Source organism: Hypomesus nipponensis, chromosome 15 (genome assembly GCF_054491055.1).
Source record: "Hypomesus nipponensis isolate SF chromosome 15, ASM5449105v1, whole genome shotgun sequence".
NCBI classification, from domain to species: Eukaryota; Metazoa; Chordata; class Actinopteri; order Osmeriformes; family Osmeridae; genus Hypomesus; species Hypomesus nipponensis.
The window spans coordinates 7,547,501-7,558,913 of NC_140375.1; the positions used below are offsets into that span (position 1 = coordinate 7,547,501).

General features: G+C 48.4%; 1 protein-coding gene across 3 annotated transcripts in view; it reads left to right on the forward strand.

Annotated features, from left to right (window-relative positions):
- dscaml1 (Down syndrome cell adhesion molecule like 1) overlaps positions 1-8,207 on the forward strand; it is a 68,523-nt gene extending 60,316 nt beyond the window's left edge. The window contains exons 24-35 of one of the 3 annotated variants that reach the window (XM_084674084.1): positions 133-296; positions 567-665; positions 1,464-1,652; positions 2,038-2,325; positions 2,519-2,674; positions 2,830-2,860; positions 3,100-3,218; positions 3,825-3,977; positions 4,093-4,287; positions 7,026-7,334; positions 7,627-7,884; positions 7,933-8,207. In XM_084674084.1, the coding sequence (XP_084530210.1) occupies positions 133-296; positions 567-665; positions 1,464-1,652; positions 2,038-2,325; positions 2,519-2,674; positions 2,830-2,860; positions 3,100-3,218; positions 3,825-3,977; positions 4,093-4,287; positions 7,026-7,334; positions 7,627-7,884; positions 7,933-8,207 (2,236 nt within the window). Of the gene's footprint in view, positions 1-132; positions 297-566; positions 666-1,463; positions 1,653-2,037; positions 2,326-2,518; positions 2,675-2,829; positions 2,861-3,099; positions 3,219-3,824; positions 3,978-4,092; positions 4,288-7,025; positions 7,335-7,626 lie in introns of all 3 variants that reach the window. The other 2 variants (XM_084674085.1, XM_084674083.1) reach the window with 2 other exon arrangements.
- Positions 8,208-11,413: the final 3,206 nt, after the last annotated feature.

Genomic DNA, 11,413 nt, shown 5'->3' on the forward strand with positions numbered 1-11,413 from the left:
TTCTTTGCCTCCCTCACTCTCTTCCGTTCTCTCTCTGGCCTTCCCCCTCCTTCTCTCCTTTCTTCTGTCTTTCTTTCCCAACCCCCCATGCTCTCACTCTGTTTGTATCTCTCTCTCCCCCCTCTCATTCAGTGAGGACGCTGCCATCCCCGTCACTCTGGATGGTCAGCGTCTGATCCTAGCCAATGGGACGCTGGTCCTGCGCTCAGTGAAAGCCGAGGATTCTGGGTACTACACGTGCACGGCCACCAACACGCTGGGGTTCGACACCATCATAGTCAACCTCCTGGTGCAAGGTGAGCTCCCATCCTCCTGCCTTCACTGCAGGACATTCTGCTTCTTCTTTTTTTCAATTTAGTGGATGAATAATTTGTGAGTAGCTTTGGTGTTCAGACACCTCTCTCTGTTTCTGCTCTGTCTCTAACTTCTCCTCCCTCTTACTTCATCTCCCACGCCTTCACTTCCTCCGGCTCCTCCTTCCTTCCTCCCCCCTCTTCCTGCTCCTCCTACTCCTTCTTACCTCCCTCCTCTTCCTGCTCCTCCTCTTCCTCCTCCTCCTGCTCCAGTTCCTCCGGACCAGCCTCGCCTGACGGTGTCCACCACCTCCACTTCCTCCATCACTCTGGCCTGGATCCCTGGAGACAACGGAGGGAGCTCCATCAGAGGTGTGTGCGTCTGTGTGTCTGTAGTGGTGTGTGTCTTTGTGTGTGTCTGTGTTTGTAGTGATGTGTGTAAAACACTCAGTAGGTTCTGCACAGGTCAACCCCGGATATATACCTTCCTTTACCGTGCCATATGTTGGAGAGAGGGAGGGTAGGGGGGTGAGGAAGGGAGAGAGAGGGAGAAAGGGAGAGTGAGGGAAATGGGGGAGGGAGAGGGTGGAGAGGGAGAGGGTGGAGAGGGAGAGGGTGGGTGATGGACGGAGGGCGTCTACAGCGAGGGAGAAATCGAGTGACAGACAGAAACTGATACAGTGTGTAGTGAAAGAGAAGGAGAGACAGCGAGAGAGGGTGATAAATTGAGAGAGTGGGAATTGAGAGAGAGAGGGAGAAAGGGAGAGACAGACAGAGGGAGATAGCTGATTATGAAAACACAGGCGCCATATTGCTGGCTCTCATTTGCATATATGCTCAGTCAGCGCCATGGCACACCCAGCTGGGGCTGCTGGGTAAATAATGAAGGGGAGGAAAGAAGATGGGAGGAGAGAAGAAGATAGGAAAGGAGAGTAGGAGGGGGGGAGGGGAGGACGGGAGAGGAGTTACAGTCTAGTTTAGTGACGGGCCGTGTGGAGTTCTACTGCCGCCTTGTGGCTCATAGAGGAACTTCCTCCACAAGTCAGACACTGATCTCCTAAAATGTTTTCAAAACACATTTATACTCAAAATTAAATCATTGTTAATGTATAATAGTTTTGAGTTGTTGAAACTCACAAAAGTGTGTGCATATGTGTGTATGTGTCCCAGGCTTTGTGCTCCAGTATTCGGTGGACAACACGGAGGAATGGCGTGACGTGTTCATCAGCTCCAGCGAGCGCTCGTTCCGCCTGGACAGTCTGCGCTGCGGCACCTGGTACAAGGTCAAGCTGGCCGCCAAGAACAGCGTGGGTGCCGGACGCATCAGTGAGATCATCGAGGCCAAGACCCACGGGCGGGGTGAGGACCAGAGGGGCAGGGGGGAGGGAATGGGGGGTGAGGACCAGAGGGGCAGGGGGGAGGGATGGGGGGTGAGGACCAGAGGGGCAGGGGGGAGGGATGGGGGGTGAGGACCAGAGGGGCAGGGGGGAGGGATGGGGGGTGAGGACCAGAGGGGCAGGGGGAGGCGTGGGGGGTGAGGACCAGAGGGGCAGGGGGGAGGGATGAGGAGTGGAGGGGCAGGGGGAAAGGGGAGGACTGGGGGTGAGGAGTGGAGGGGCAGGATGGCAAAAGGATGAAAGAGAGGAGGAAGGGAGGGCTAAGAAGTGGAGCTAAGCTGGGATGAGACATGGACATGTACACACAGACACACCCTAACTCTCTCCCGCCCGGCCTGTCTCCCCAGAGCCCCAGTTCAACAAGGATCAGCCCGTTTTCACCCACATCAACTCCAGCCACGCCCGCCTCAACCTGCAAGGCTGGGCCAGCGGCGGCTGTCCAATCACATCCGTGCTCCTGGAGTTCCGGCCCAAGGGCACGTGGGCATGGCAGAGTGTCCGCACCAACGCCACGGTGGACGTGTTCCTGGCAGAGCTCCGTGAGGCCACCTGGTACGAGATGAAGATGAAGGCGTGCAACAGCGCCGGCTGTGGGAACCAAAGCTCCCAGTTCGCCACGCTCGACTACGATGGCAGTAAGTGTGTGGTTGTGCTTGGGGAACCTTGTTTCAGAGGGTTGTGTGATCGTCTTAGATGGTTCCACTACTCTTCTAATGACTGTGCTTTTGGAGTGTGGTTCTCTGCGTCGTATCTATTCTTAAATGTGTTCATACTCGCAGACACTAATTGCAAGTGTGTATTCTCTTTCTCTCTCCTCTTCCAATGAAGGTACGATCCCGCCAATCAAATCCCCTCTGGAGAAGAATGACGATGTGAAGAAGCTGTTTTCCATTGGCTGTCCTGTCATCCTGGTCACTGTGGGCGTGGCCTTGCTCTTCATCATTCGCAAGAAGCGCAAAGAAAAGAGGCTCAAGAGACTGAGAGGTGAGGAGGAGAGGAGAGAGGGGTGAGGAAAAAGGGAGGGGTGAGAAGGAGAGGAGAGAGGGAGGGGTGAGGGATGGTTTGAGTGGGATGGAAGGGGAAGAGAGAGAGGGGCTCACACATTGATGGTAACTGTTGTGTCCTGTCTTGTCCTTCAGATGCCAAGAGCCTGGCTGAAATGCTGATCAGGTAAGACCTCACACACCCACACATGTTCACCACAAACACTTACAGTACGTCTCAAACACTTACATGATCTTCATCCTTGTTGTCACTATTATCCTTATCACCATCATCGCCTTCACCATCATCCTTACCATCATTCTTATCAGATGCAATATTGTCATAAGAGCACAGTTTCTGTAAACAGTGGCTATATTGTGTGTGTGTGTGTGTGTGTGTGTGTGTGCCTTGTGTCTCTGGAGCAGTAAGAACAACCGGAGCTTCGACACCCCTGTGAAGGGCCCCCCCCAGGGGCCCCGGCTGCACATAGACATCCCCAGAGTCCAACTGCTTATTGAGGACAAGGAGGGCATCAAGCAGATAGGTGTGTGTGTGTGTGTCTGTGTGTGTGTGAGAGAGAGAGAGAGAGAGAGAGAGAGAGAGAGAGAGAGAGAGAGAGAGAGAGAGAGAGAGAGAGAGAGAGAGAGACAGAGAGAGAGAGAGAGAGAGAGAGACAGACAGACAGACAGACAGACAGACAGACAGACAGACATAGATATAGAGTTTTAAGGGTTGGGGAAATAATTGTATTTGAATCGCAATTCAGTCTACTAGCGATTCATATTGATTCACGAATATCACTTTTATTATTTTTGGGGGATAACAATACGTTTACTAAACTGCAAGAAAAACAATTAATTTTAAGGTTTTGATGCATTAGGATTTATTTCTTCAACACGCAACTGCCTATCACAGTCAAATAGAAACAAGTAACACTAAACAGCAAACTGGAATCAAATGTAAGCATACATTGAATCAAAATTAATCGTGACCCCAAGAATCGAATTGTGAGATACCAAAAGATTCCCACCCTAGTGAGTTTGGTAGAGGAAGTGTGTGGGTGGTTAGCGAGAGATGGAAAAAGAGAGTGAAAGAGTGTGTGTCATCATTAGAAGACATTAAAACACTTTACCCCTTTCCCATCTGACAGGTGAAGACAAAGCCACAATCCCTGTGACAGACACAGAGTTTAACCAATCAGGGAACCCACAGAGCTTCTGTACGGGTGTGTCTGTGCATCACCCCGCCCTCATCCAGAACACAGGACCCTTGATTGACATGTCAGACATCAGACCAGGAACCAGTAAGATATCTTTCTCATGTGGTTAGCCTACTGAAACTTTGCTAACTACAGAAGTATATGTAGTAGAAGTATACCACATTTCCCTTGTCCTCTAACTTTCCTCACTCCTCTCCAGACCCTGTTTCCAGGAAGAGTGTGAAGTCGGCCCACAGCACCAGGAACCGTTACTCCAGCCAGTGGACCCTGACCAAGTGCCAGTCGTCCACGCCCGCCCGCACCCTCACCTCAGACTGGCGCACAGTGGGCAGTCAGCATGGCATCACCGTCACCGAGAGCGACAGCTACAGTGCCAGCCTGTCACAGGACACGGGTGAGGCTACACACACTCATACACAACCGCACACACACTCATACACACGCACAGGCACACACACACATATATACATGTGCACGCACACACATTCAAATGCAAAGCATATGCTCTCACACATAAGCAAAACTCCACTTCTTAGACACAGACACACACACACATAATCACACGCAAATGCCGACAACATGAGCACGGTATACATCCTTGAGTTCTGTCAAATATACTATATAATGAGATATGAGATCATGAGAATAATGATAATACCAATGAGAACTAGAGAGGGGTGTGCTTGTGTCGGTTGCAGATGGGTATGTTTCCAGGCTGTGAATATCAACCCTCTGTCTTTTTGTACGCCCTTCGACTGGTTAGCTCCTGCGATTCCCGCAAAACAGAAGTCTAGTTGTTAGCTAGCTCTACAATTGACTGGGGCTAGGTCTGAATCTAGGAGTAAAACGGAGCACAGCTGCCAGCTGTAGGTATATGCAGGTTGAAACGCTAGTGCTAAATAAAGACTTAGTTGGCTCCATGACGCCAGGTAAGTAGTGCTTGTGACACTGCTCACCAAAAGAACGAAGGGGAACCCACTTGTCTGGCAGATTAAGACGTTCGTAGGTACTACGACTGGGCAATATATATAAAAAATCTACATTGAAATGTAGATATTGTCAAAATGTTTTTGATATTCAATATATTTCTCGATTTGTTTGCATTTGCATTTAAATAATCAAAAAAACATAATTTTCTTTTGCCCCCATTACAAAACAAGCAGTTGCAATATTCGATATTCACAATACTTTCAAATTATACATTGTTGTCAAAATTATTGCGATATTATTGCTAATATTCTATATATTGCCCAGCCCTAGTTGGTACTGTAGTGGGGTTTGTTCGATTATGAGTAGCCATACTTAATTTATAATAAAGTATCTAGTTCTGGGGGGCACCACCTCATAATAACCTTCTGATTAATAGCCCAACTCCCTAACCGCTCAGCCATCTGACCCCATCTGATTTACAATAGCCTTCGTAATAATCAGTCTAATGTTAAAGTAGTGAATTATATGAAAGTAGAGCAGATCAGATAACGTGAGGGATAACGCGAGTAGTTCAAGTTCAAGTATTTTATTTGTCAGGTACACAGAACACAAAGTCAGACTGGGCACTGAAATTCTTAAGAGACAAGATAACGCAAGCACCTGGCATAACATAACATATAAGCACACAGAGCATAATTGACATCAATGCTGAGCTTAAATAAGTGAAACTTCCTAAATATACAGATAGCAATAAATAATCGACTATACTAACCCTAATACTAAAACTTCCTAAATTACAGATAACAACAAATAATACATTAGACTATCCCTAAATGCACATAAAACCTATTTCAACCTTATAACCTATTCTAACCCAAGTGGAGTAGAGTACAATAGTGCAAAATTGCAGATCAGTGACTATGTCAATGACCATACAGGAGCCTGGTGGCGAGGTACAGTGAGGTACAGTAGTGCAATGTTACTGATAGTGCAACCAGTAGCTGAAAGTGACAGTGTATAAGTGACTGGTGTGCAGTAAATCAATGTCCATATCAGTGTCCATTCAGAAGCCTGATGGCCCTTGGGTAGAAACTGTTGTCCGTGTGTGCATGACCGGATGCTGCCTGCCAGAAGGCAACGGGGTAAAGAGACTGAAGGATGGGTGGGAACAGTCTCTTAGAATCCTGCCGGCTTTCCTTAGGCAACGTGTGTGGTAGGTGTCCTGTAGGGCTGGGAGCTTCCTGCCGATGATGAACTCAGCAGAACAGACCACGCTTTGTAGGGCCTTGCGGTCCCTGTCTGTGCAGCTCCCATACCACACTGTAATACAACCAGTCAGAATGCTCTCTATAGTGCATCTGTAAAAGTTAGTGAGGATGACTGAATCCATACCAAACTTCTTCAGTCTCCTCAGGAAGAAAAAGGGCTTACGGGCCGATTTGACCACCTTGTCCGTGTGAAAAGACCAGGTGAAGTCGTTGCTGATGTTCACCCCGAGGAACTTGAAGCAGCTGACCTTCTCCACTTCCGATCCATTGATGAGTAGGGGGCCATGCTCCTCCTCCTGCCGCCTCCTAGTCCACAATCATCTCCTTGGTCTTGCTGATGTTGAGAGAGAGGTTATTGACCTGACACCATGATGTCAGGGTGTCAACCTCCTCTCTGTAGGTTGACTCATCACTGTCAGAGATGAGGCCCACGATGGTTGTGTCGTCAGCAAACTTAACAAGGAGGTTGGAGCTGTGTGTTGCCGCACAGTCGTGAGTGAACAAGGAGAACAGGAGAGGGCTGAGCACACAGTCCTGGGGGGTACCTGTGTTGGTGATCAGTACAGATGAGGTGCGGTCACCGATTCTCACCACCTGTGGCCTCCCCGTCAGTGCTTAGTCCAAGGTCCACAAGCTTGGAGACCAGTTTGGAGGGGAGGATGGTGTATTGCAAATATTGAAAGCTCCTAAACCCTGCAACCAAACGTAAATGAAAATATAAGCAACGCAAAACTGACCTTTTGACACCAACGTTGTCTAGTCCAAATATTGAAAGATCCTTAGGGATGGGAAAATAATAAATAATGATAATATATGTGAGAGAACAAAGGTTGTGCTCGTCGAGGGCAGGCACACCCAATAATATGCATGTACATATAAATAATGTGAACAATATAACGTGAATAAAGAGCTGTACGTTCCTGTGTGTCCACAGACAAGGGTCGTAACAGCATGGTGTCGACGGAGAGTGCCTCGTCCACCTACGAGGAGCTGGCGCGGGCGTACGAGCACGCCAAGCTGGAGGAGCACCTGCAGCACGCCAAGTTCGAGATCACCGAGTGCTTCATCTCCGACAGCTCCTCTGACCACATGACCACGGGGACCAACGACAACGCCGACAGCATGACGTCCATGAGCACGCCGTCAGAGCCGGGCATCTGCCGCTTCACCGCCTCGCCGCCCAAGCCCCAGGACTATGACCGCGGGAAGAACGTGGCTGTGCCCATACCACACAGAGCTAAGAGTGAGTTATGTTGCCTTTTAATTTTAACCTTTGCTTTTTGTTTTTCCTTCCCGCATCCTATCCTTTTTTTTTGGTTTTGTATGTTATTGGTTCATCAAATCCGTGCCAAGATTTTGGAACATGGATCACTTGAAGCAAAACACTCTAAAGATTATCTGTTTGTGTGTCTTTTTCTTGTGTGTCTTTACTGTACCTGTCCTCTCTCTTTTTCCCTACCTCTCTCTCATTTTATCTCTCTCTCTGTCACTCTCTCCCTAACTCCTTGCTGTTCGTCTCTTTTGCACTCTCCCAGGTGACTACTGTAACCTGCCCCTGTACATGAAGTCTGACCCATTCTTCAGGAAGCAGTCGGACCACCATGAGCCGTGCCCTGTGGTTCCACCCCGGGAGACGTCCGTCCGGAGTCTGGCCCAGAGGGCCTACCACAGCCAAGGCCGGCACCAGCCTCTGGACCCAGCCAAACAGAGCCAAAACCAGCCCCAGCAGCAAGCCCTCACCCTGGGCCACGCAGGCCTGGCCAGCCTCTCCTCCTCTGGAGCCTCTGGGAGTGGTGGAGCAGCAGGAGCAGCAGCAGGAGGAGGAGGAGGTGTGAGTGGAGGATCTAGCACCTCCTCCTCACTCCTCCAGAGGACTCTCACCATGCCCGGCTCCTCCTCATCCTCGGCCCAGAATGCTGCCGCTGCAGCCGCAGCCACGTCCTCCTCTTCCTCCGCTGCCGGCGGGGGGGCCGTGGGGGGGGGCACCCCCGGAGGGGTCTCCTCCAAGGTGGGGGGGTCCAGAGACTCTCTCATGGAGAGCAGCTCCTCAGGACTGGGCAGACTTCAGAAGGGGGGGGCCGGGGGGGCCTACTCTAAGTCCTACACTCTAGTGTAGCAGCCATGGACGTTAAGAAGATAGCTGAACACACACTCCTCCTCTTTTCTCTCACGAGGGAGGGGACAAACAAACTGACTCCCCCCTCCCCCCAGCCTGGGAACGATACGGAGGGTTCAGAGCACACAGGCCTGGCCTGCCTGATTGATTTTATTTCCCAATTTGTTTATCTCCATTTGTCTTTTTTTAGGCTTTTATTTTGTTCTGGGACTTCATTCCATCGGTTGTATGCTCTTTCTTTCTTTCTTTCTTTCTGTCTCTTCATTTCTCTCTCTCTCTCTCTCTCTCTCTCTCTCTCTCTCTCTCTCTCTCTCTCTCTCTCTCTCTCTCTCTCTCTCTTTCTCTCTGTCCTTCTCTCTCTCTCTCTCTCTCTTTTTCTCTCTGTCCTTCTCTCTCTCTCTCTCTCTCTCTCTCTTCCACCCTGTCCTTTCTCCGTCGGGACACCTGGAAGTTGCTGCTCGTGACCCGTCTGTCCCTGCAGCCCTGTCCTCCCAAGCTCGGTCCAGCAGGACCTGTTGGGGGGTCACAAGGGGGCCAAGAGGTCCGCAGGTTCTGCATGGTTGTGACTTCCTGTCACCTGACCAACGTAAACCCAGCTATTCCACACCGCATTTGATCGCCACGGAGAGTTGCTTATGCATAGACCTCCCAGCCCATGTGTGTGTGCGAGTGTGCGAGTGTGTGTGTGTGTGTGTATGTGTGTGTATTAAGGCCCAGGGGGCAACTCTGCTGCGAGACTCACTGGGCGATGGTGGTCACAAACACACCATGGGGAGGCTAGACAATGGTGGGGGGGCAAGATGGGGTGGAGGGTAGGGGGGGTAGGTAGGCTGTTTTTATCCATGCAACTGATGCTGGCACAATATAGAGTGCTCCAGTAACTGACTCTTTTATAAAAACCAACTCCAAGGAGAGAGATGATTAAAAAAAAATGAAAAAAGATTTAAATCTATCAGGAATCATCTGGGTGTGAAAGATGAATCTGAACTTTTTTTCCATGTTTGATTTTGGGATGTTTATGTTGGTATTGGGGGATTTAAACTCATCATGTGCACTACGAAGGTCAGAATAGATCCACAGTTTGCGTGTGTTTGTTTGTGTGTGTGTTTGTGTGTGTGTGTGTGTGTGTGTACATGTGTAAATATATATGTCTACATGTGTCGGGCACACACCTACAGTACATCATAGGACAGTGGACTTTTTTAATCAATATGAATGCTGTTTCCTTGGAGACGGGATATCCAACCCTCCATCCATCTCCTAATGTGGACCGTGATGATGTCACACTGGATGACATCACAATGAGACTTTGTTCTGCCTGTGTGATTGACAGTGTTGCCTAGGAGATGGGGATGGAGATGGGCAGGAAGGAGGATGGGATGGGTTAAAATTAGAGTGTGACTGTCTCTCTTTCATCCTGTTCCCTTGATCCCTCTCGGAGAAGGAGATAGGACTGTTTTGTTGTTGCTGTAGTTTTTTTGCTCTTGGTGCCACAAGCCCCATTATGTCAAGCTCTCCCTTATATTACCCCCACTACTGCCTAAACCATAAGTCCATTACACCACCCACCCTTAACCCCCTATCCCCAATGTCCACCCACCCTTCCCAGCTATTCCCCCACACGATCACCCCTTACCCACCTTGACCCCTTGCTCCCCCCCCACATTCTACCCACTTCCTTGTAACCTCACTGTGAGCCACGAGCAGACTGTCTAGGCAGACAGACAGTGATGTTATCACACACACACAGTGATGATAGCACACTTTCACACACCGCCAACACTAACACACACACACACACACACTGATAATCTGACAGATTGAGCAGAGAGAAACACAGATAGAGAGAAGTGGAGAAAGAGAGAGAGAGAGAGAGACAGAGAGAGAGAGAGAGAGATGGCTATTGTGTACACAGGAATAAGGAAGAGGTTGAAAGAGATGACAGTTTGTTATGAATATGTGATTATGAACCTCTGTTACCATGACAACATAGTAATCAAATGCCTTGTTCAGAGCCCTCTCCTCATCATTCTAGAACTGATTGAAGCTTTATACATGGTACTTCTTTACTTGGTATGTCTTTATTTTGTATTTTTTTATTCTATTCCCAAAGCTTAGCCCCATGACAAAGAACCTTCCCAAAAAGAGTTGCTCCCAAGTCCCAAAGCTTCAGGGCCGTCGCAATAGAAACAAAAAAAAGAAAAAAATATATCATGTTCGTTTTGAAAAGTATGTACATATATATTTATATCTAAATATATAGTAAATATATGAATATTGAACAAAGCAGAGAATTATAAATAGCCATTATAATTGAAACAAAATATATAAAAACGGTAATGAGACAATCGCTCAAAAAAAAACATAGGACGAAGAAAAAGAAGGGAGGAAGGAGACAATAGAGGGAGAGGAAAGAAACGGGTAGCACCCAAGAACGAGCGAGCGAGGTTCAGACGATAAAGAGAAAAAAGAAAGAGAGAGATGGAGATATTTGAGTGTTCTACCAGTAGGTTAAGTGTTCTACATGTGTGTTCCCTGATGACCTTGTGACATCATACATGAGTGAAGGCACTGAGGACAGCACAAGTAGGGGACATTGGTTTCCTGAATGACCAACACAAGACTCCACACATACAGTACACATGTCCCACATATATAACAGTTATAAATGTTTATAGCTGTTCAAATGTCACTCTCCCTCCTGATTGGATGGGATTCAGAGTGACTGCAGAGTGAAAATCTTTATCTTTATGTTGTTATGGTTACCAGTTTTTTTGCTCTTGTTTTCTGGGTTATGCAAATTGGTGACAAAGAGAAGTTTGTTTTTTCATAAACCCAATATTGTCACAGTAAAAAAGGGAAGAAGGCCTGGTTAGACAAATGTGATAAGGGATGACCTAGTTTTAACCAATCACAGACCAAGCTGTGAACAATGTGGGTGGAGTTTGGGATTTATGTTCCTCCCTCCCAGTCCTCCCTTGCTCAAAAGAAGTTGCTCTGAATACCGTAAGACTGATCTGAAATCAGACTCCTCCTTCTTCATCCTAATCTTTACTATTAAGAGGGGCCAGGTCCATCTGATCCCAGATCAGTTCATATGAAGACAACTTAAACTGAAGCAGCGCTCAAACCCTTCTCCCAGCTTGTCCCTAACGACCTCCTACCCTACCATTTGACCAATATGGCCCCTGCTCTTACCCCGATCC